Here is a 26522-nt window from a genome sequence, read left to right as displayed (position 1 = left end):
TGGAGCCACTCTGTAGCAATTCTGGACGTGTGGATTCTCGCGTTTCCCTACTGGAATTGCTAAAGTCTGTCGGAATGCACAATGGACATGAATGGATGCCGGTGATCAGACAAGATGCTTACGTACGTGTCATCTGTCAGAGTCGTATCTTGACATTAGGGCTCCCACATCAATCCAACTGCACACGCCCCACACCATTACAGAGCCTCCATCAACTTGAACACTCCCCTGCTGACATGCAGCGTCCATGGATTCGTTAGGTTGTTTCCATACCCGTACACGTCCATCCGCTGGATACAATTTGAAACGAGACTCGTCCGACCAGTCAACATGTTTCCAGTCATCAACAGTCCAATATCGGTGTTGATGGGCCCATACGAGGCGTAAAGCTTTGTGTCGTGCAGTCATCAAGGGAACACGAGCGGGTCTTTGGCTCCGGAAGTTCATGTCGATGAAGTTTCGTTGAATGGTTTGCACGCTGACACTTATTGATGGCCCAGAACTGAAATCTGCAGCAATGTGCGGAAGTGTTGCATTTCTGTCATGTTGAACGATTCTGTTCAGTCGTTGTTGGTCCCGTTCTTGAAGGATCTGTTTCCGGTCGCAGCGATGTCGGAGATTTGATGTTCTACCGGATTCTTGGTGTTCACGGCATACTCGTGAAATGGTCATACGGGAAAAACACCACTTCATTGTTACCTCGGAAATATATCTCTCTATTTGAATACTCATGCCTATACCAGTTTCTTTAGCGCTTCAGTGTAGCTCCGCGCCTTTTAATCGGTACTTGACGTCTGCTAAAGTTTTTCCCACATTTAGATCGGTTTTAAGGATGCGATGACGGCGAAATTTTTGGTACAAGATATCACCCCAGGCGTTAGACAGGGACGGTCCAGAAACTGACAGTTTGATGGTAGTTACACTACTGGCCATTAAAATTGCTACACCAAGAAGAAATGCAGATGATAAACGGGTATTCATTCGACAAATATATTATACCAGAACAGACGTGTGATTACATTTTCACGCAATTTGGCTGCATAGATCCTGATACATCAGTACCCAGAACAACCACCTCTGGCCGTAATAACAGCCTTGATACGCCTGGGCATTGAGTCAACAGAGCTTGGATGGTGTGTACAGGTACAACTGCCCATGCAGCTTCAACACGATACCACAGTCCCTCAAGAGTAGCGACTGGCGTATTGTGACGAGCCAGTTGCTCGGTCACCATTGACCAGACGTTTTGAATTGGTGAGAGATCTGGAGAATGTGCTGGCCAGGTCAGCAGTCGAACATTTTGTGTATCCGGAAAGGTCCGTACAGGACCCGAAACATGCGGTCGTGCATTATCCTGCTGAAATGTAGGGTTTCGCAGGGATCGAATGAAGAGTAGAGCCAAGGGTCGTAACACATCTGAAATGTAACGTCCACTGTTCAAAGTGCCGTCAATGCGAACAAGAGGTGAACGGGACGTGTAACCAACGACACCCCATACCATCACGCCGGGTGATACGCCAGTATGGCGATGACGAATACACGCTTCCAATGTGCGTTCACCGCGATGTCGCCAAACACGGATGCGACCATCATGATGCTGTAAACAGAACCTGGATTCATCCGAAAAAATGACGTTTTGCCGTTCGTGCACCCAGGTTCGTCGTTGAGTACACCATGGCAGGCGCTCTTGTCTGTGATGCAGCGTCAAGGGTAACCGCAGACATGGTCTCCGAGCTCACAGTCCATGCTGCTGCAAACGTCGTCGAACTGATCGTGCAGGTGCTTGTTGACTTGCAAACGTCCTCATCTGTTGACTCAGGGATCGAGACGTGGCTGCACGATCCGTTACAGCCATGCGGATGAGATGCCCGTCATCTCGACTGCTACTGATACGAGGCCGTTGGGATCCAGCACGGCGTTCCGTATTACCCTCCTGAACCCATCGATTCCATATTCTGCTAACAGTCACTGGATCTCGACCAACCAGAGCAGCAATGCCGCGATATGATAAACCGCAGTCGCGATAGGCTACAATCCGACCATTATCAAGGTGGGAACCGTGATGGTACGCATTTCTCCCCCTTACACGAGGTATCACAACAACGTTTCATTAGGCAACGCTGGTCAACTACCGTTTGTGTATGAAAAGTCGGTTGGAAACTTTCCTCATGTAGGGACGTTGTAGGTGTCGCCACCGGCGCCAACACTGTGTGAATGCTCTGAAAAGCTAATCATTTGCGTATCACAGCATCTTCTTCCTGGCGGTTAAATTTCGCGTTTGTAGCACGTCATCTTCGTGGTGTAGCAATTTTAATAGTCAGTAGTGTATTCAAGTACTGCTGGTGTGATCCACGATTAATGTGGAGCAATTGATTCGGCAGTAAGTCAGCGGCCGCGATTAACGGTGCCACCGAACCTGCAGGCTACAGCGAGGCATCACGAGGGCTGGCTGCGTCCCGCCGGCCTCTGCACAAGTAGGAAGCCCTTAATAGGCGGAACAGCGACGAGGGCTCAGCTGCGCAGGGCTGCACAAAGCCCCTCGCACTGACCTGCGCCGAATGCCTGCGTATCGCTTCACTGCCACTTCTGACATAGTAACAAAACACTCTCGCAGCACACCTGCTACTGACGACTAATAATCCGGCTATCCCAGTACGGTAAAGATGGCCAAGACTGACTAGTCTGAAGGTGGCTACTTCTGGTCCAAACCGTCAATGCCTTTACCTCTTCCGCCAGTCATTAATTCTCAAGATAGCGGAAGTTTGTTAGATTTGGACTCTCGGATTAAGTTCGTACGCTTTCGTGGACGGAATCAATTTCCACAAAATTATACTGAGGTCAAGAGTGAGTCACGTTGTAAGATGCAAACAACTTTTCGGCAACTTTGCGTGTTGGGTGTATAATTGTGCTGATACATAATTTTATAAAATGGCGCAGTCTATAAATCAGGGCGATGTGGTACAATAATTAGAACACTGGACTCCTAGACTCGGGATGGGACAGAGACGGGTACAAATGCCCATCCAGGCTTTGAATTTTCGTGGCTTCCCTAATCGCCCAAGCCGAGTGGTTATTTTGTAAAGGAGACAATGGCCTGCCTACTCCAACCTTGCCCTTTTCCGAGCTTGTGCTCCGTCTCCAATCACCTCGCCGTCCACGGGACGCTAAATTACGATCTTCCTTTTTCTTTTCCAATTGCGTGGAAAAATATACTTTTGATTGTTTTAACTAGTAAAAGCGGAAACAGTGTGCCACAATTTTGTAATGTGGATATGTCTGATGCCCTAGTTAGCCATATGGAATCAACAACAGTAACTGTAATCGTTCGAAATTCTGTCCTGAACTCCATTACTAGGTGTTTAGTTGAATACGGAGCTTACTCCCTTTGATTGTGAATTTAAAGTAAGTTAGCGAAAAGTTAAATGGTTCAAATGGCTCTGAGCACTATGGGACTTAACTGCTGAGGTCATCAGTCCCCCAGAACTTAGAACTACTTAAACCTAACTAATCTAAACACATCACACACATCCATGCCCGAGGAAGGATTCGAACCTGCGACCGCATTTGTACATATCTTTAATGGTGACATCCTGTGTAGATTGACTGCCGGACGTTTGCATTAAATACACGGCAAGGGAAATAACTTTAAAAAAGTTCAAATGTGAGTGAATTCCTGTGGGACCAAACTGCTGAGGTCATCGGTATCTAGGCTTACACACTACTTAAACTAACTTATGGTAAGAACAACACACACACATGCCCGAGGGAGGACTCGAGCCTCCGACGAGAGGGGCCGCGCATTCCGTGACATAGCGCGTTAGACAGCGCGTGGCAAACAACTTCACAATAAGGTCAGAGCAGGAGAGGGGATGACGAATCGAGCAGTTTCCCAGATAACCACAGGTCGGAAACGCAACGTTGTGGACCCACGGCCATAAAACGACAGCCAATCAGCGACAAACGCGATAGTGCGTACGTTTAAATTACGCAGTTACTAATTATATTAACTAAACATAATGATTTCAACTGAAACTGTAACGCAATTACTTCATAAAGATAAAAGAGGGACAAAGCCACACTGACAGACACACACAAACTCGTTTGCTTGCTGGACAGACTTCTGCGCGCTCATGCCTGACTGGCTGTCGTTTTACGGCCGTAGATCCAGAACGATGCGTTATCTGGTTACGTGGGAAATTCTGCTCGAATCAACGTCCCCTACCCTGCTCTGACGTTGCCATCACGTCGCTTTTCTCCATTCTACATGAATTAGTTCATTTATATTCCTTGACAAAAACTGCACACTGTATCCAGAAGACATAGTCGGACGTCAAAGTAACTTCGCAACATGTACACACCACGGGAGGGTATGGAAATGATTAAGTTGCGATTCTCAGTGACACGTGCACCGGTCAGCACAGTGCATTAGTGTTGTCCGTGTTTAGTGCTTTTACCAGGCCTGGTAGGGTACATAAGAGCGTCAGATGTTGAGTCGTCTCTTTGAACGACACGAAGATGCACCTTCATCAGCTCTTGACACAGTTCGAAAGGGACCTCATTGTGGGGCTCCATTTCGCCAACTGGTAGAATCGGACAATATCGTAGTATGGAGGGCATTCGGATGTGACGGTGGCCCGATGTTGGGCTGCATCAGCCCAGGTGTACTCAGCGTCAAGGTTCCGGTCGGCCATGTCTGACCACCGAAAGTGAGGATCGCCGTATCCTGCACCAAGCACACCGTAACCCCTCGATACCTCGATATCTGCGCCTGCCATCCCAGAATAAGTAATCGACGCCCTGCAACATTCCATGTCATCTCGCAGACTGGCAGCAGCTGGACTAGGGAATTACCGTGCCGTGTGTGGGTTACCGTTAACATCGCAATGCAAACGGCTACGTTTAGAGTGGGATCGTGACCGGGAAGCATGAATTGTTGATGAATGGCAACGCATTGTGTTCAGCGATGAACTGCAGTTCTGCCCTATCCCAGATGACCATCGTCGGCGATTATGGAGGCGACCTGAGGAGATTCCAATGTTTCTGAGAGGCGCAACTATGTTACTGTTATGCCGAAGTCAAGATGGCCCCTGAGGGCCGGCAACCCTTATTACACCACAGAAGACGGTGTTGTCTATGTCCAAGGCGTACCAAAAGCACTATTGCAACACCGACTATTTACATACATGATAATGGAAACAGACAGTCCGAGCACTACTTCCTGCAAAAGTATCACTACGCCAAAACCTGATGGGCTGGAGACAGCTATTTAGTGGCTAGAACCAGCCCGAAGTTCAGTTCACTCCGGATGCCGACCTCGTGGACTTCGACCGCTGAAGATTACATCTTCGTCTCTGAATTGGACTTTTACTAGTGTGTGTGTGTGTTACCACGAACCATTGTGGAAAATTAGAAGTGAACTTTTTGTTTGCCTCAATTAGGAGACTTTTACTGGAATCGTTATTGTTACTTTTGTGGTTCAGTCATCAACCTTGTAACCGTACATAAATAAAAGTTGCGTTTGTGAAAAATTGTGAATTGTCAGTAACAACAGTTATTCTGCCGTCATGGTGTGGGTACTCATCGGGTATGACTTGATGTCACGATTGCCAGTGATTGTAGCAACACTAGCGGCACAACAGTATGTCACTGACATCCTTCTTCGTCACGTGTTATCTCTCCTGCATCAGTATCGTGATGTCATTTTTCGGCAAGACAATGCTCGTCCACACGTGTCTCTATGCGCTATCTGCGTGATATTGAGGAAGTTTTGTGGCCATCAAGATCCTCAGATAAGTACCATATGTAGGATGTATATAACCAGATGTGTAGGACCAGCTCGGATGTCAATTCTGTCCCGGTGCAAGTATCCGGTGTATCAATGACCAGTTACAACAGCTGTGGGTCAGCTTATCTCACGAGAGGATACAACGGCTTTATGACACCTTTCCCAGTCGAATGACTGCATACGTCCGGCCCAGATAGGTGAAACGTCATACTGATAAGTAGGCTCATACGGCCAAGTTCTGTGCAAATTGGACTCGGCACTGTAATCACCGAAATAAGACCTCATACCATCTCGACCCGTGAAGTTTGATTTCGTTTGCTCCTCCAGCTCTGGGTGCTTCACTTTTTTTTGCCAGACAATGTATTTTTTGATTCACATTTCTGACAGGTATCATTCTCGAAACTTTAGAGCTGTGATGTATTCTTATAGGGTGTCCATAAAAGAATGCACCAGATATAAATTTTAATAGTATTAACTGTAAGCGTTGCACGGTGTTGGTTCAATGTCACAATTCAGGAGTAACATAATTTTAGTTGAGTATTGTTTTCCCGCTTTCAGCGCCACATACGTAAAATGGCGACTCCTGAGCTTAAAGCGTTTTGTGTTTTAATGTTTTCTGAGATTGAATCTGTAATTTCAGTTCAACGAGCGTTTCTTTTAAAATCTGATTGTGATCCGTTATGCGACAAACACATCGGTCCATGATATAGTTGGTTCGAAACGACCGGACGTCTGTATAAAGGGAAAATCAATAGACGACCAAAACCGTCTGAAGAGGATGTTGTCCGTGTCAGAGCATCTTGCCTTCGTAGTCCTGAGAAGTGTGTTCGAAAAGCAAATCTTGAACTTTAGTTGCAAAGACAACAGCGTGGAAGGTTTTAAGAATATGTTTACACATGCGCTCATATCGGTTACAGTTGGTACATGCTTTAAATCCAGATGACTATGTGTATGTTTTAACTTTGCGAGGGAAGTGCTGCAATTGGAAGACGACTTTCTTGATGATGTATTCAGTAATGTGGCCATTTTTTATGTAAATGGGAAGTTAAATATCCATACCGTTCATATCTGGAAGTCAGAACATACTCACGAACTTGTACAATATGATAGAGATTCTGCAAAATTACTCGTAAACGTTTTCTGCGCTGTGTGCCACGCCACTGCATGGACTTTTTTTTTTTTTTTTTTTTTTTTTTTTTTACACTGAAGCTACCGTTAACGGGGGTAGATACGTTGCAAAAATGGAGCTTTTCCCAAAGAAGGAAAATCTGGAAACTTTATTTGTCAGCAATATGGATCCCATACCCATTGGAATTTATTTGTACGAAAATGGTTGAACGTTGACGTCCTTACCGTTGGATTGGTCGTAATGGTTGATACGGCAGAGGTCTTCTCTCGCTGGCTTGCACGTTCACCTGACTTCCACGCCGTGCGATGTCTTCCTTTGAGGCTTTATAAAAAATCATGTCTACTTTCCGCCACTACCTAATAATTTCCCAGAGTTGAGACAGAAAATTGAAGACAATATTGCTTCCATTACTCCGAACTTGTTAATTAAAGTATGGGAAGAATTGGGTTTTCGGTTAGATGTCTGTCGTATAACTAAAGGTGCACTTACTGAATTCTAAAGGCTGTAAGCTAAACTAAATACTTGGGGATTAATACTTTTGGAACTTAAATTGGAACGATCACGCAGATAATGTTGCGGGGAAAGCAAACCATAAACTGTTATTTATTGGCAGAACACTTGGAAAATTCAGCAGGTGTACTAAAGTGATTGCTTACACTATGCTTGTCCGCCCTGTAGGGACTATTCTGTGCGCTGTGGGATCTGAGTCAGATAGGATTGACGGAGGACATCTGCAAAGTTCAAAGAAGGGCCGCTCGTCTTTTACTATCGCGAAATAACGGAGAGTGCCACCTATATGCTCCCGAATTGGGGTGGCAATTACTAAAACATAGGCGTTTTTCGTTGCGGCAGGATCTTCTCATGAAATTTCATCACCAATTTTCTCTTCAGAGCAAAATATTTTTTGGTACCCACATAAATAGGGAGAAATGATTATCATAATAAAATACGAGGGTCACTCCAAAAGAAATGCACATTATTTATTTTAAAATGCATCTTTAATTCTACATGTTTGAAAGTTTTACAGTGTGTAGATACATCCTTTAGGAACAATATTTTCATTTCTCCACATAATTTCTTTTGTGGCGGTGTTCGTAGCGACAAACAATTCGCTGTAGAAACGGCTTACGAAGCCACCGCCACACTTTTAATAGCGGGCCGACCGGTCCGCTGGAACAGTGAACAGAAAGATGAAAACCCAAACACTCTGATTAAATAAAAGTCGGTACTTATCTTTATTACGAAGATACAGAAACACGGTAGTGAACTCCGTGTCTACAGAAATCTGTCTAGTTCGAGTCGGAGCGGCTAGGTCAGCGTCGGCTGACTACAAACAACAACTCTGCTGCGATGAACACACAACTGACTAGCAAGTACACAATTCGGTGGCGAGTATACAACTGAGCGGCGAATCCAGAACTGTCCTAGCGCTCGCGACTCCAGCGCTTAAGAAGCCAGAAGCCAGCGGTGGCGCGCGCAGACATGCGGCGATTTCCTGTCTCGCTGGTGCTGCTTATGCGGACGGCGTCCGGACTTTGATGCTGCCAACCTTTTGGCAGCGGGCTCGGGTGGCATTACTGGCTAGGATATAACAATTTCCATCCTCTCAACTGCTTTACGCCATCTTGGAACCACGCCCGTATACACGCACGGTAAAATTCTAGACCAACCTGTTGGAGCCACTGTTTGACAGCATGCACCGCCTTGTTCCACGAAGAGAGTCTTTCAGTTTCCCAAAGAGATGATAGTCACATGGAGCCAGATCAGGACTGTAAGGCGGGTGTTTCAGTGTTGTCCATCTGAGTTTTGTGATCGCTTCCATGGTTTTTTGACTGACATGTGGCCGTGCATTGTCGTGCAACAGCAAAACATTCTGCTTTCGCCGATGTGGTCGAACACGACTCAGTCGAGCTTGAAGTTTCTTCAGTGTCGTCACATATGCCTCAGAATTTATGGTGGTTCCACTTGGCATGATGTCCACAAGCAAGAGTCCTTCGGAATCGAAAAATACCGTAGACATAACTTTTCCAGCAGAAGGTGTGGTTTTGATTTTTTTTTTCTTGGGTGAATTTGCATGATACCACTCCACTGATTGCCTCTTCGTCTCTGGTGAAAAATGATGGTGCCTTGTTTCATCACCTGTCACAATTCTTCCAAGAAATTCATCTCCAACATTCTCGTACTGTTCCAAAATTTTGCTGCATACCTTTTTTTTGTTTCAACATCCCGGGAACCCACCTGGGACAAACCTTTTTTAACGCCAACACTTTCAGTCTTCTGCAAACACTTCCTTCCCCTATCCCAACGTAGCGTGACAATTCGTTCACTGTGATGCGTCTGTCAGCAGTCACCAATTCGTTAACTCTATGCACATTGTCTGGAGTGTGTGCAGTACGAGGCCTGCCGCTGCGAGGACAATCCTCAATACTGCCGTGCCCGCTTTCATCACGTAACCTGCTTGCCCACCGACTAAATGTACTGCGATCGACAGCAGCATCTCGATACACCTTTTTCAACCCCTTGTGGATGTTTCCCACTGTCTCGTTTTCACAGCACAAGAATTCTATGACAGCACGTTGCTTCTGACCAACGTCAAGTGTAGCAGCCATCTTGAAGACATGCTGTGACGGCGCCACTCACGGGAACAGGTTGAACTAAGTTTGAAAACTTTCACACATGCAGAATGAAAACTGTATTTTTACAAAAATAGTGTGCATTTCTTTTGGAGTGACCCTCGTAAAACAAAGTCGCACAGAAAGATTTAAGTGTTAGTTTTTTCCACGTACTGTTCGAGAGTGAAGAACGTAGCTTGAAGGTGAATCGATGAAGCGTCTGCTAGGCAGTTAATTGTGTATTGCAGAGTAATCATAGAGATGTAAGGTGCCGATGAATTTAAACTCTTATAATATACCGTTGAAACCGGGACGTTCTGTCACGAGTACACTGTATTTTTAGCGTGACCGAGTGCAGACGGAGCAGTCGACTGTGGCTGGAGACGCCCGGCTGTTGCGTAGCTGGCGGGTAACAGGTGCTGCCCGCATCGGCGTGCAGTAAGAAGCGCGTCGATTCCTAAGCGAGTGCCGTGCCCCGTGTCCGGCGGTACGCGCCGCGCTGGCCACGCTACGTGACCGGCCTACCGCCGGCCGCCGCTGCCGCTGCTGCCTTCTGCACGGCTGCCCTTGAGCCGCGCCGGCAGCTACTGACCCACGCTAAGGGCGCGCGGTCGTTGCCAGTAATTCCGGGACACGCGGAGAAATCAGCTCCCGTTCTGCTGCGCGAATAACTAGATGCAGCGAGAATGCGCATCTCAGCGGTAAGGCCAGAATTCCACCTCTGAAGCAGCGACAGCAGGGAGTAGGGTTTTGGGCGGAAGAAGACCAGCAACGACAAGCAGCGAAGTTAATGCCAAGTAGCTGTTGATTCCAGAAGTAAATACGTATAGGATATACAATGACGGAAAAAAATCGCGACGCAAATAAATAATTTATGTAGAGCAATGGAATCTCAAGAATACATTTGTCTATGTAAACCATTCGATTATCATTGCAAGTTCACTGGTTAATGTAAGCGTGAGACACGCCATTAGAAATATGGCACTCTGGAACAAAAATGGCTCTGAGCACTATGGGACTAAACTTCTAAGGTCATCAGTCCCCTAGAACTGAGAACTACTTAAACCTAACTAACCTAAGGACATCACACACATCCATGCCCGAAGCAGGATTCGAACCTGCGACCGTAGCGGTCGCGCGCTTCCAGACTGTAGCGCCTTTAACCGCTTGGCCACCTCGGCCGGCCACTCTGGAACATTAATAACCGGTGAAGCCGTCAGAATGTTGACTGCAAGCATGCAAACGTGCATGCATTGTGTTGTGCAGGTACCGGAAGTCAGTTTATGGGGTGGAGTTCCATGCCTGTTGCACTTGGTGGGTCAGTACAGGGACGCGGTTACTGCTGTTTTGTGGATGACCCTGAAGTTGTCGCCGGATATTGTCCCATAGTTTCTCGATGGGGGACAGGTCACGTGATCGAACAAGACAAGGCAACACGTCGACACTCTGTAGAGCATGTTGGGGTACAACAGTAGTATGTGGTCGAGCGTTATCCTGGAGTGCTATTAATGAATGGCATCACAACAGGTCGAATCACCAGACTGACGCACAGATTTGCAGTCATGGTGCGTGGAATAACAATGACGGTGCTCCTACTGTCATACGAAATCGCACCCCAGACCACCGCTCCAATTTAGATAGCCGAGTGGTTCTAGGCGCTACAGTCTGGAACCGTGCGACCGATCCGGTCACAGGTTCGAATCCTGCTTCGGGCATGCATGTGTGTGATGTCCTTAGGTTAGCTAGGTTTAAGTACTAAGTTATAGGGGACTGATGATCTCAGAAGTTAAGTACCATAGTGCTCAGAGCCATTTGAACAATTTAGATACAGTGTGTCTAGGTTGTAGACAGGATTGCAAGCGCTCAGTTGACTTCCTTCTAACCAACACAAGTCCATCGGAGCCACCGAGGCATCTACATCGACATCTACATCCATACTCCGCAAGCCACCTGACAGTGTGTGGTGGAGGGTACCCTCTATCGGTTCTCTCTTCCATTCCAGTCACGTATCGTTCGTGGAAAGAAAGATTGTCGGTATGCCTCTGTTTGGGGTCTAATCCCTCTGATTTTATCCTCATGGTCTCTTCGCGAGATATACGTACGAGGGAGCAATATACTGCTTGGCTCCTCGGTGACAAAAAGAAATGGCTCTGAGCACTATGGGACTTAACTGCTGAGGTCATCAGTCCCCTAGAACTTAGAACTACTTAAACCTAACTAACCTAAGGACATCACACACATCCATGCCCGAGGCAGGATTCGAACCTGCGACCGTAGCGGTCGCGCGGTACCAGACTGTAGCGCTTTGAACCGCTCGGCCACTTCGGCCGGCTCCTCGGTGACAGTATGTTCTCGAAACTTCAACAAAAGCCCGTACCGAGCTACTGAGCGTCTCTCTTGCAGAGTCTTCCACTGGAGTTATCTATCATCTCCGTAACGCTTTCGCCATTACTAAATGATATGCAACGAAGCGCGCTGCTCTCCGTTGGATCTTCTCTTTCTCTTCTATCAACCCTATCTGGTACGGATCCCACCCCGATAAGCAGTATTCAAGCAGTGGGCGAACAACTGTATAGTAACCTACTTCCTTTGTTTTCGGACTGCAGCTTTCATCAGAAATCGCAACAAACGTCAACCATGCTCTCAAACGAGCTCTCGCTTGACACCACGGAAGTCGCAAATGGCGGCTGTTTAGGGTCAGTGGAATGCGCGCTACTGATCGTCTAGCTCGGAACTGTCCTTGAGGTAATCGATTTGTAACAGTTCGTTGTGTCATTGTAATGCCAACTGCTGCTCAAATTGCTGCTGCAGATGCAGTACGATGAACCAGAGCCATACGACGAACACGATGATCTTCCCTCTAGGTAGTGCTACGTGGTCGTCCTGGAGTCCGGTCTTCCCGCGCCTACCGCTGCCATCAATGGTGTGAAATGGCTAAATTCCTACCACGTCTTTCTGCATTATCGCAGAAGGAATATCCAACTTGTAGCCCTATTCACGACCTCGTTCAAACTCAGTGAGATGTTAATAGTGGCGTGTATGTCACCATAAAGGCATTCTTGACTAACATCAACTCACTACGTTCTATCTCAAAGGTAATTAACGCTCACGACCGTTACAGTGTGTATTTAAAGCAAACCTGATTTGCATCCTCATAATCGCGCTACTAGCGCCACTCTTAATGACTGGCGCAAAATTTTAATAGATATTATCTTCCAGATGTAGAAATACGCCTACCAACTTTCGTTTATATCATACAACATACGTATTTTTTCCGTCTGTGCATATGCAGGATGTTGCTGTCTGATCTGCAGAGTCGAGTCAGGTATTAAATCCTACGCCAACGATGCGTTGTCTCTGTTTATGTTTGTGCTGCGAACTGATTTCTGAATGCACGATTTTATTTTTGCTGTGGAACACCACAACACAGAGGAAAACAGTCTGTGAAGTCTTCGTTCATAAGTAAACTGCAGCCATGTGATGATTTGTCTCGCGTCATGGCGACTGACAAAGTACCTGTTCCATTTAAGGGATTTTGGAAGAGAATTTCTGAAGACAGATCAAATTAGAATAGTAGACATGAAGCTCTGGTCGTAACTTATGGAAGCTGCAAGTGAAATTATTTGAATTTCGGTTTGGTTCGAGATGATGCGTAGTTATAGTAGCTAACATTTGTCTGTGGCGCATGCCTTTTGTATGGTGCTGGGAACAGTAGGGGTAGTGGCAGTAGCAATAGCAGCAGCAGTAGGAGTACTAGCAGATTTCACGTTGCTGGCACTCGTTAACGCCGATTTCCACAATACATAAGTGAATTGAAGATATTTGTTTTGTAAATAAAACCCGCCTTTTCTTGCTGCACTGTGTTTTATTTCTCACAGACGCGTTTCGCCTTTTTCACTTTAAGGCATCGTCAGTAGGATCTAGAACATTTAAAGATAATATAAAGCCGTGACGCGGAATACGGCAGATAGGACCTTTTGACCTCTGGCTGGAACTAGCGCGAGGTTCGTGAATTTGCCAGTTTACGGTAAGAAGTAAAGTGAAACTCAGAATTCGTGAAATGAGACCGTCTGAACCTGAGTAGGAGACTTGTGACCTTTCCAACGGATTAGATTACAGAGGCTAATGTCTTGGTTGCACGGGACCAAGACATTGACTTCCATTTATTTATTTATCATGGTTTGTGGGAGCGTGCGAGTCAGAGCTACTTGGTCATGCAACGAACCAGTACACAGTTAACAGAATACTGATTAGAAATTTAATAAACAAAGATTTAAAGAACTAACAGAACAGAACAGAGTTTACGAATAAATAACACATAACAGGAAAAAGTTCTCAGCAACTCCAGGCAACCCTCTACAGAATACAAGGAGTGTGCCGTAAGCAAACCTTTTTAAACCTTGATTTCGGTACTTTGGGTTTATCACTCTTTTTTTTCAGGTACTCTGGCAACCTGTGGAAAACTAAACATGCTGACTCGGGCACACCTTTCTGTACTGAATTCAAGGAACTGTTATCCAAGTGCATATCGTTCTTCCGTCTAGTGTGCACAAAATAGCTGTTGTAGTTTCTTTTGAATGAGTCATTATTGTCAACAACAAATCACATTAGGAAATACTGGTACAGGGAGGGCAGAGTTAGATTTCCGAGAGACCTGAACAGCGGTCATCACGAAATTCGCAAACTGACACCGCAGATCAGATAGGAGGCGGTTTCTTGGCTAAGATTATCCTTGCTGAATAGCTTCAAAAGATAAGACCATGCGATATAATAGAGCGAGAGCAAGCAGTTTAAATAAGTCTTCGAGTTTCACTGTCATCTAGTCATACACAATTGTTCGCTGAGCCATCAGTAGAGATTGGAATAGCCTCGTAATTCGGTTGCTATTATCTACTCCCGAATGTTGTGATCTCTGCTTAATCACTGTCAGTCTAGTGCCTTAAATGTACATGTCGAGAGTGGACAGCTGATAAATGTGTAAAGTAGTAGTGTCGTGTTTGCGTTGTTGACGATGTCAAGAGAGTGCGGAGAGGATGATGAAAACCGGTGTCGGCAAAAAGCTTAGTGCCCAAAAGTACCACGGGGACAGCCGAGCTTAACATCCCCATTCTAAGGGCCGATTACCGTCAGCAACGTCACACGCCCTCAGTCGTGAGAGACAGCGAAAAGGTTTGGAATTTGGGCCAGGAAATTGGCACAAATTCTGTTGATCGGGAGTTTTACACCGAAATTTGTCTAGGCGGCTAAACGATGACGGCGAAAAATTCTTCCACCATCAGTTTGCGATTGGAACAAGTCGGGATATGGGGAAATGATTCTCCGGAGGAAATAGCCGAGGAAGTGTGTATAGGAGGCACTGTGATTAAGTGCCCCGTATCTCTGTGCGATATCATCTTTTGGCTGGACAGAAAGATCACGAGTCAGTGGGAAGACGGATGAATGGAGGAGGTAAACAACAAACTCGGTCAATGAAACTGACCACCCAGGCATGCGAACCAGATGCTTGCGATGGGATGAAGTGATGCTCACCAGGTTACGAATAGGGCATTGTACACTGACAGAGTTTCCTCCTCTGGCAGAATGCTCCACCAGTACCTGTTGTTTGCGGATATAACACATTTTAACTGCATATGTTTCGTATTGTGCTGCCCTCTGCTTGGGTGGAAACCTGTCCACTATCCTAGCTGGCTACGGCAACTGTGCAACACATATTCTAAAATTTTCTTAAGCGCCGGGTCTTCTGTGTAAATGGAGAGGATGTCAATAAAGTTTGATGTATTCGGCCAGTTTTTGTTTCAGTAAGTGGTAAATTTTAGCATTTTTATTCAGGTGATTCTCCTTACATTAAGTAACGTATCAAGTTAATCTAATCATCTACTAAGAAAATAGTTTGGGTAGAAACAATAACACTCAAATGAAATTTTTCATGTGCCTTCAATTTTCATTTAAGGGTAATACACCTGTTTTTCATTTTGGTTCACTTTTCAAGAAAAATTTTATGGGTCTTAGTAACGTAGCTTTTAGATGCCCTAAACTCACCCCTAATTAAACACCCACGGAGAAAGCAGGAAATATAAAATTATGAAAGCGGTTCTTTTGTGTGTCGTAAGGACGTTATACCAAACAATTGGTGGATTTTAATAAATGACTAGGTAACTGACAAACTGATTTTACCAGTGATGAACCATATAACTGTGTCGACATAGTGAGATTTTATGCTAATCTTGTGGCGATGCGGACGAGTTATAACTCGGTCCGAGGTTATAAACTTCAAACTGGTAAATTTATGATCTCTCTGTACTGGATCTCTTCTTTCCGTTGACTTCCGTTCCTATGCAGCTGATCTTGAGCTGGAAATTGGACAGAAGTATTCTATCTTCCAAATTGTACGAAATGATAGAGCGAACTTCTCTTATCAGCACATATTTATTCGTGCAACATTTGCAGCTTGGAAATACCTCAACGTTGTGTGTCTGCCGTACGACAATGGACATTACATGCGCTATATACATCAGATTTTACAGATCACATAGCAACCTAACTAACTTCTTCGGTTCGTTTCGTGACGTCCATACTCCATAGAGCACGGCGTAACTCCAAGGCGGGGTCGGCTGCAAGAAGAAACCACCGAACCAACAAGTGCCGCAAAGCGTGAGCCATTGCCAGCGCACACACACACACACACACACACACACACATACATACATATATATATATATATATATATATATATATATATATATATATATATATATATATTACGAAATAAAATATTGGAAAATATTTCACGACTTCATCGATACTAACAACATCGTGAATCCTACCACCTCAGGGAACTAATATGGTAGAATAACAATAGCCAGGCAGTCTACAGAAAATTGCTAATACTCATTCCTGGAGAATCGTCGTTACAATTTCGCTTGTGAGTACGGACGTCGCTCAAAATATGAGATGTGTTTGTTGATGTCCAGCAAGGGAGCTGACGGTAGTGCTGCTGAGCGTCCCATCGTTAGCGCGCTCGGCATTGACCAGGTACTGGCTGGCAGGTGTAGCGGATAGGCACGTACCTCCAGGTGAGGTTGGTGGTGGGCCAGACGTTGCCCTGCAGCGAGTAGCGCTTGTGCCGGTGCTTGCGGCGGCCCCAGCGCAGCGTCTGCTCCCGGTACGGAACGTCGGCCACGGCGCAGCGCGGCCTCTGCAGCAGCCGGCGCGTCTCCTCGTCCAGCTCGCCCGTCACCGGAATGTGGCCGTACCTCTGCGACACACACCACACCAGGCTGTAACAACTGCGAGGCCCGTATTACGACAAAGAAACAGACAACAACAAAAGTGCTGCTAGTCGCCTGACAGTGAATTTCGGATACGGCAAAATACACTGAGGCGACAAAAGTCGCGCGATAACGTTTTTAGCGTTTTAGTAACAGTATCAGTTTCTTCCTCCATCGTTTTCAAACATACCACTTCATCAAGAGGCACATTCGCAAGCACATGTTTGTAAACACTTCACAGACGCTTTTGTACAAAAACATCTGTGGAGTGTTTAAAAACATGTGCTTGCGAATGTGCCTCTTGATGATGTGGTATGCATGAAAACGATGGAGGAAAAAACTGATACTGTTACTAAAACGTTACAAACGCTTTTCTTGGATTATTTGGAATATGCATTTCATCTCATACAAGAGAACAAATAAATCATGTATTACGACGAATTACACCTGATGATGGACCCACAGAGTCCGAAATGCATCGTGTACTGTGTAGACTGGCAATGGCAAGGAAGGCGTTTCTGAAGAAGAGAAATTTGTTAACATCGAGTATTGATTTAAGTGTCAGGAAGTCTTTTCTGAAAGTATTTGTATGGAGTGTAGCCATGTATGGAAGTGAAACATGGACGATAAATAGTTTGGACAAGAAGAGAATAGAAGTTTTCGAAATGTGGTGCTACAGAAGAATGCTGAAGATTAGATGGATAAGTCACATAACTAATGAGGAGGTATTGAACAGAATTGGGAAGAAGAGGAGTTTGTGGCACAACTTGACTAGAAGAAGGGATCGGTTGGTAGGACATGTTCTAAGGCAACAGGGGATCACCAATTTAGTACTGGAGGGCAGCGTGGGGGGTAAAAATCGTAGAGGGAGACAAAGAGATGAATACACTAAGCAGATTCAGAAGGATGTAGGCTGCAGTAGGTACTGGGAGATGAAGAAGCTTGCACAGGATAGAGTAGCATGGAGAGCTGCATCAAACCAGCCTCATGACTGAAGACCACAACCACAACCGAATAAAACACGAAAAATTGTGACTGAAGGCGTTTTTCAATTCATACCTCGAGTGCACTGAGTACAGTCTTGTTTGAAGCTGCAAAATACGGATATAATCCTATTGACTTCATCCCTAAGTGACTTGTATTGCTGTATTCCTTTCTTGTCTTGCTTTTGTTTTATTTTCTTCATTTCTCGATCAAACGAAGGATTCCCTCTGTTACGAAATGTTTCCTAGTATCTACATTTGTCTATTCAAATTTAGTGATTGCCGTTTTCCAGGATGTCCATTCCTCTCCAACTGAAATGCCTACGGTGATGTTCATACACCTATTTTTACTATCCAATATCTCATTATACCACATTTTTACACATTGATTCTTCCTGAAGATGCTCTTAAAATTCAGGCTTCTCTCTACCATTACTAAATTGTTAGCTGAGTCTATATCTGCTTGTGTGGTCGCCTTAGAATCCAAAACCTGATATCGATATATCTGTCTCATATTGATGTAACTCAGCTGACTGTAATTCTGTACTCCGTCTCTTCATTTTTTGCTTCTGATGTCTGCATGTATATCTGAACTATTGTTGTCGATTTTCTGTCGATTCTGCTGAGAGTGATTCTGTCAGTGAGCTGTTCACACCAACTCTCACTGCCCCACTTTTCTATTCAAACAAAGTGCACTCGCGTTATTCCAGTTTTCACTGCTGTTGGCAGTACCCGACATTCATCTTACTAGAAACTAGTATTTTCTTCCCTTTTCACTGCACTGACTCCTACTGTATCTAGACACAGCTATACATTTCTCTATTAGTTCCCTTACCACATTCAAACCTCTGATCTTCCACGCTCCGACTCGTAGAGCCGGTCGCGGTTGCCAAGCGGTTCTACGCGCTTCAGTCGGGAACCGCGCGACCGCTACGGTCGCAGGTTCGAATCCTGCCTCGGGCATGGATGTGTGTGATGTCCTTAGGTTCGTTAGGTTTAAGTAGATGACCTCAGATATTTAAGTCCCATAGTACTCAGAGCCATTTGAACCATTTTTTTATTGCTCGTAGAATGCCATGCTTTCGGTGGTTATTCAATCTCTTTCTCATAATCATGCTTCCCTTGCAGTTCCCTTCGGGAAATCCGAACGGGAGACTAATGCGAATCCTTTTGCCAACATGATGCTTTTTTCAGCTGCAGACCACGTGTCCTGTGGATACAATTTTTGACGTTTTAATGCAGTTGTTCCAATTGCCCTCTGCAGCCTCATGGTCAATGGTGATACTTCCATTTTTAGGGCCAGTTTCCTACCGGAAGAGCAAGGCAGTGTCTACAATCTCTGTCTGCTCCTGCACCCCCTTTGACAGGGCCGTTGGGAGAATGAAGGAAGTTGTTGATAATTTTTACGCCAAATTTAACCAGTGGCTGTGATCGATCCCGGAACCCCGGACATACTGATTAGACAAAGACGATCCCCTTAAACTGTCTAAAGGCCAGTATGGGAAACTCAATAAGGACCCGAGATCGTACGGATCGAGACCTTGACTAATACTTCGCCAGTACTTCTTCGGAGATGAGACGAAGGAACGTTTCGAACTGAAAAGTTATTTTAGGTGATAGCATATCTCCGGGTATAAAATTAGGAAATATAGGGAAAGCTGCTGCCTCTCGCGTACGGAACCTACTCCTGGCGCCCGCCGTTCTCTTAGTACGCCAGTGAAGAAGAACAGGGGGCCGTGTCGGTGGCGCCCGCAGCACTGCTCGAGTAGTTGTGGATCCTGCAGGGTAAGGGCCAGGGAAAGGGGATGGGGATGAGGGTGGTGGCGCGAAGGGCGCTGCCTGCCTGCCCCCGGGACACACAGACGTGTCGTGCGCACGGTCACGCTCTCACCGCCCTCCACTCGCTCAGCGAGTGCCTGGCTGCCATCCTCAACGCGCAAGCCCACCCAAACGGCCAACACTAGCCGTAACCCTTCATGGCTTTCTGAAAAACGGACACGGCTACTATAGCGACATTTAAGTTCACCTTACGGTACCCTCGATTTTTACATTTCCGGGAGTGTACGTACCTAAGAGAGTGAACCAGTGTCCTACACATACTCGTGAAGAGATCGTAAAAGATTCGAGTTCACACGAAGGCTTACCGCCTGTTGTTCTTCCCATGGATCATTTGCAGTTGGAACAGTAAAGTGGTCGAGAGATAATGTCACAAAAACTACCCTCCTTCGCATACCATAACGTAGCTTGTGGAGAGCTGATGTAGATGTAGATGTGGAATGTCAGTCACACCACTAAAAGAGCACAGCGGTCGCTTTGGATCGCTGTAGATGGCTGGATCGCTGCACCTGTCAGACGGTTGTATGCTGTCAGCGAAGTAAGCTGTGGAGACATCACAGAATGGACGAAAGGAGCTATCACCTTTGAATGTGCCCGTGACCACGCTCTGAATGCCGTAGTCCAATTTGTTCTTGGATAAACGTGGACCGCTCAACGCGTCTGCGATGCACCAGTCGCAGTGATGTAAGAGTAATACGGAGAAGAAACTGATTCTGAAAAGATCCTAAACGACTGGGAACGGAGACAGGTGTCAAGCTATCTCAACGACAATCGGTTTGAAACCCTACCCGAAGGAAAGTGGATGCAATGGAAATTTGGGATAGACCATCTCGCTGAAGGCTGTTGCTCACAGCAAAACCTAATGTTGCATTTCTTCATTGAGCCAACAACACAGAAACTGAGTGGAGGAGTGTGGTGTGATCCGACGATGTGCGGTTTTCTGCCCTTTTGCAAGTGATTCAAGTCGTAGGGTGCACCGTCGACCCGATGAAGTGCTTACCCCGCAGTGAACGTCGAGGGTGTAGCTCAGACCGGAGGTGGTTTTGTGATGTTTTGGGGGCGTTTTCCGTAACATGAATTTGGCACTCTCATTCAGCTCTCTGTAAACGTGAACCAGGATGCTTACTTCAAGTCTCTCGGTCCAACCTTCGACATCTTCGTGATGAGTATGCTGTAGATACTTCTCTCTTCCAAGATGACACCAGCCGTGTCCAGAAGACTGCAGGCATACGTTCCTGGTTTGAAAAACCTCATGCATGCTATCGTATCTCGACTAGCCTCATAAATCACCGTATCTTAATCCTGTAGTAAATATCTGGAGCTATTTGGAACGCAGAGTGAAACGTAGGAATGAAGATCCGCGTAATTTGGTCTCCCTATGATATCTAATAATCGATGAGTGGTTTCAGCTGAAGGAACCTGTAGATTGTCTCGCTCGTCGAAACGTGTTCATTATCAAAGCTAGAGGCGGTGTTACAGTGGTTTTTGCACGATTTCTGCTCGGAGTGAATTTTTGTCCGGTGTGCTTACGTTAAATAATTGTTTTTCACTGATTTCCCAGGCTGAAGGGTTCAGTGCTGGAAGAAGCTATCATCTGAATCGGATTGTAATGAGGCAGGGATTTTACTGTCTATTGGGAACCAGCTTGACAGACGGCGTCGCCTCTAGAACATGCTCGTTGTGGCCAGCTGTGCAGTAGCCGGTGGTCGAAAGAGTCCTCCCCGAGCACTATCACCTAAGAGTGCTCGCTTTGCGCACAGGAGATAATTCACTGCGCTTCCCTAAATCTCACAAAGTTTGGAATATATTGCCGCAATACTGTAAGGATATTTTCACTTCTCTGCCTCCCACTTCACCACCCCTAACCTCGAACCGTGTTTATATACGTGAATCAGAAGCTGGCGTATCAGGTCTCTGCATGAAACATAGTTGAAACCATCTGCAGGTGTTTCAGAACAAGCTTAGAACCTCTTTTCAGAAGGGTTGTTGATGAAAATGCAGAAAATCGTTGGTTTTACAAAAATTATTCTCTATTTCCAAGCATTAATTACATCATACGGAACCTGCTGTTCTCATGATCTGGCAAAGTTATTTTATTTTACTTTCGCCGTCCGACACCCTTCTTCTCTCTATAGGCAAGTCCTGCTCGCCTTCTGCCTCTGAATCGTGTAAATTTTATTATGTATGTTATTTCACTTTAACTGTTTCTATGTCGTATTTTAAGAGGCGGAAATTAAGGTTCCTAATAACCACTCTCTGGTTGGCCAACGTACTTGTCTCGCAGATCAGTGCGCTGCGCATTAAGCTACACGAACAGGTCAGTGTGCGTATTAAAACGCGTAGAACACTGTAAAGTAACGTATCTGCGGCAAGATGCAGTAGTATGATATTTAGTGTGAACGAACAGTCATGTGCAGATAGGAAATATTGGTTTGTGACCATTCTGTAAGCCGCTTGACACTTGAGCTTCTTTTAAAAACGTACCTTCGATATCGCCAGTAGGTGACTGTAGACGCACACCAGAACATTCTTTGTCAAGCACTGAAGGAGTGCCGGCGTACTGAGAACGGCGCGAGTAAAATTGTATCTATGAAGAGACATATATACATTTGATGTGTGACATGGACGAGTTATTAATCGCACAATGCCAGTTGAAAGGGCTTATATGTATTTCGTAGAATATGAATCAGCGCTCGTACGGAAAAGTTTTTAATCACGAGTACGTCGCACTCTGTCAGATTGTGTGGTTCGTGCCCTGTCTGTCACTACATTATTGTTAAATCTAAATAGTTTAAAAAGGAAGGAAGATTATATGCCACAAGTTCGGGTTTGTGAAGGATGGTGAACGGAATCCGCCCATGTTCCTTTCAAAGGAACCGTTCCACCATTTAGAAAAATCATTGAAAACCTATATCTGAGTGGCTGGACGGGGATTTGAAGCGCTGTTCTCCCGAGTTCAATTGGACCACCACCTTCTGTAGAATGTTCACATCGACTCTAGAAGCAATAGACTTGGTAAAACAGACGCAGCACTCGCGTTTTCAACGAAGGCAGTGATGTTGGCTGGGGTCCGGGTAACGCCTGTAGTTAAGGCAACCGGCATGACACGGGAGTACGTCGGGTACGAGGACTGCGAGGCGATAAATTGTACAATTTTGGTACGCAATTGACAAATTGTGCTTTGAGATGCCATGGTTCTACCTGCCTATTTTAAACAACTATCACGAAATTAACGATATTTATTTCAAATGATACGCATTGTAAAGAAATTACAGGACCAGTTACTTTTATGAAGTTCCAATCTAATACAGGAGTGAGGACCAGCAGCAACTGGGATTATTACATTTTATTTTTTCTTCAGTTTCCGTCACAGTTGCGTTCAAAAGTTTTTATTTGTGGTGACTAGATTCGGATTACATTGTCCATTCTCATACCGTAGCCTTCGTTGTAAACGCAATGTACGCTAACATTTGAAAATGGACAATTTAGTCCGAATCTAGTCGCCACAAATAAAAATTATTGAACACAACTGTGGCGAAAACAGAAGTAAAAATAAAATTTAGTTACTTTTATATGTGATACAATATTATTACGATATTCAAGTGTTCTTCATTTACATTTTAGTACAGAAATATGAAACAGATTCATTACACACATCTTACGTTTCAGAAGGAAAAACTTCTTTTGTGCTACACAAAGTTAAGAGTACAGAGCCCGTTCCATTTCACAAGCAATTGTTTAATATTTTCGGCTGTATACCGCCCCTGTATGTTGATTCAATAAACGGATGGAAGTTATAAGTCACCAGGTTGCACACATTAAGGCCTTGGAGACATTCTAGTTTGCAAAAGCATAAAGTACCGCTGTATCACTCAACACAATAGAAATGAAGCTCTTTGTACCATTCTGCGAACAAATAGAAACTGATGGGTTACTTCACCAACTTAAATAATACGTATTAACTTTCTACATTTTACTGATGGATTTTGCAAGGCTCACATTTGGGATTTAACTAATTCCAATCAAAGTTATTACTTTTAAAATAATTGCACTTAACTGTGGTACTTAGCATTAATAATAATGAAAGGGACAAGGTGCGACAGCTGGCGAAATAAAAATAGTGTACAACAAAATAATATCATTTTTTTTTAAAATCTTCTGTTTTTGACCACAGTTAGCCTTTCCGAAACACAATTGCAAAACGGCATATTCCTTTTGATGTTAAAACTAAAGTAAAAAAAAACATAACTTACTCATTACATTAATGAAAATCTCATGTTTGTTCCTCCGGGCTTTTAGTTACTGCACAGGGCAAGCAGAACATCGGTAGGGATAGTGGTAGTGCTGAAGAGCATGTTGTTTAGAGGCAGGGACTAGTCTAGCGGCGCTTCGGCTGTCTGCCCACGGCCACGCAACGCTCTGGAGAAGAGCCGCCCCTGTGAGCGGCCGTGGCTGAGGGCTTGAACAGGGAGAGATGGCTATGCGACGTGGCCGGTGGGAGCAACATTAGCGATGTCTTGTCTGACCTACCAGCAGATGCTGAAGGACTACACACCAGACTTAGCAGTGAAGTTTTTCTCATGAAGCATAACATCAGTCTACCTACGAGGACCCCTGAACTAGTTATCTCTGAAGTTTGTTGTGTCTGTGTTCTGGAGTCTCATTGTCTAGTTTAGAGTATTCCTGTTGCCAGTAAAATTATTTGTTAATAAGTTTTACTTGCCCTCTTCTGCCACGCTGCAAGACACAAAAATTTCTTGGTAAGAAACGTCCTCTCTCAAAGCGACACAGCGCTAACGTACGAAGGTTGCTCAGATATTAATACAGTGCATTTTTTTTCTCAGCCGAAAACAATGCTATGAATGCGAAACGTTACGTATGTGTTACCTGAAGTCTCCTGAGTGAGCGTGCCAAGTTTCCGTCACTTACGACAGATAGCGTAACTGCAGGACAGTTTCAAAATGGTGTCTGTAGGTGATGTACGTTACAAGCAACGTGTCATCATTGAATTTCCCACTGCAGAGAAAGAAGTTGTAGGGAATATTCACAAACGCTTGTGCAAAGTCTATGGAGCATCTGCTGTCAAAAGAAGCACCGTTAGTCGGTGGGCGAGGTCATCAATGGCTGTTCGGTGGAGCTACACGATTTGCAGCCATCGGCGAGACCATCCACGACTGTCACACCTGACATGTTGCAGCGAACTGATGTTGATTCGCGAGGACAGCCGCATTCGTGGTAGACATTTTGAGGACGATGAGGAGGTGATTCACACAGTGAAGCACTGGCTCCGCCACCATGACAAGGATTGGTACGGACAGCGCAGACACTCTCTTGTTTCGCACTGGAGGAAGGCCATAAAATGGATGGAGATTACGTGTAAAATTACGATGTGTACATAAAACATCATTTTTTCGAGGTGTAATTCTCATTATGTTCAATAAAGAACTGTTGAAGAAAAAATGCGGTGCCTTGCTTTCTGGGCAACCTTCGTAGCTTCTCCTATACCTACAAGCTCCCCGTGTCTAGATGAATTGTGTTTGTCAGTACTCTTTTTGAGGAGCGCCTTTATTGTGAACGCATGTGTGATCCTGTAGCAAGTCAATAATAAGCGACAGGTTTACCTCTGACCCTTCTGGTCAGAGGATGGAGCTTGGGGACCCTTCTGCGGCGCCATTCCGTGTGTCATATCGTGGTTCCAGGTGGAATGATAACCCTCCGCCCCCCGCCCCCTCCCCCAACCACCACCCTGGCACATGCATCCTTCACAATATATTTACATTACGGAATCGCACAGTGAAAAAAATTCGTTTCATTGTGGACACTGAAAACGTCGGAAAAAAAATTTAAGAAACATAGATACATTGGCTGGCGAAAAAAGTGAAGCATCTAGAATATACAGTAAATATGACTTTGTACAAGTAGACACCATCGCCGCGTTGCAAACCTCTATGTAACAACGGCCACCAGAGTGCATTAGTGTTGTCCATGTTTAGTATTGTTGACAGGTTCGGTAGGCTATAAAAGGGTCGTGAATAGCGTCAGATGCCGAGTGATCACTGTGAATAAAACGGGGATGCCAGGTACCCGCGTGAGACAGCGTTATCGGCATCTGACAGAGTTTGAAAAGGGCCTCATTGTGGATCTCCATCCGGCCAGATGGTCTATTCTTGCTGTATCTGGATATGTAGAGCATGCAGATGTGACAGTGGCCCGATGTTGGAGTGCACGGGACCGTGAGGGGAGGCACACTCATCGTCCAAGTACCAGTCGACCACATCTGATCACCACAAGAGAAAATGGCCGCACCGTGCAACAAGCACATCATAACCCCTTCACATCCGCGCCTGCCGGGGAGCATGAACCTTTTATGTATTGCATCGCAATCAGTCCTGCACTACCTCGGTTGACCATTGTCGGCGATTACGGAGGCGACTTGGGGAAGGATCCCATTATTCCAGTGTTTTCGAGGGACACAACGCTGTTACTCCTGGCGTGGTTGTGTGGAGACCCGTCGGGTATGACCACTGCTGCTAGTGAGTGGGGGAAATCTAGTGGCACAGACAGGTCATGCGTTACCTCTCAAGCGACAGTATCATGGTGTTATTTTTCAGCAAGACAATGCTCGTCCGCATTTGGCTCTATGGCCTGTCTGCGTGATGTTGAGGTACTCCCCATGACTGTCCTCATAGAAGATGTGGGAGAATAGCTCAGATGTCAACTCCATCCCGGTGCCAGTTTGCAGGACATCAGTGACCAGTTACAACAGTCGTAGACCAGCTTGCTGCAGGAGAGGGTTGCAATGGCTTTACTACACCATTCCCAAACGAATAATGACACGGATCCAGGCCAGCGAGGGTGCAACGTCATACTGATAAGCGTGTTTATACAGCCAAGTTCTTTGGTAATTTG

General features: G+C 45.4%; 1 protein-coding gene across 2 annotated transcripts in view; it reads right to left on the bottom strand.

Annotated features, from left to right (window-relative positions):
- Positions 1-26522, bottom strand: part of LOC124715789 (matrix metalloproteinase-2-like) — a 912762-nt gene that overhangs the window by 286727 nt on the left and 599513 nt on the right. For both annotated transcript variants that reach the window (XM_047243123.1, XM_047243122.1), the window contains exon 3: positions 16594-16781. In XM_047243123.1, the coding sequence (XP_047099079.1) occupies positions 16594-16781 (188 nt within the window). The remainder of the gene's footprint in view (positions 1-16593; positions 16782-26522) is intronic.

Source organism: Schistocerca piceifrons, chromosome 1 (genome assembly GCF_021461385.2).
Source record: "Schistocerca piceifrons isolate TAMUIC-IGC-003096 chromosome 1, iqSchPice1.1, whole genome shotgun sequence".
In the NCBI taxonomy this organism is placed as follows: Eukaryota; Metazoa; Arthropoda; class Insecta; order Orthoptera; family Acrididae; genus Schistocerca; species Schistocerca piceifrons.
This window is presented reverse-complemented; position numbering and strand designations above follow the sequence as displayed.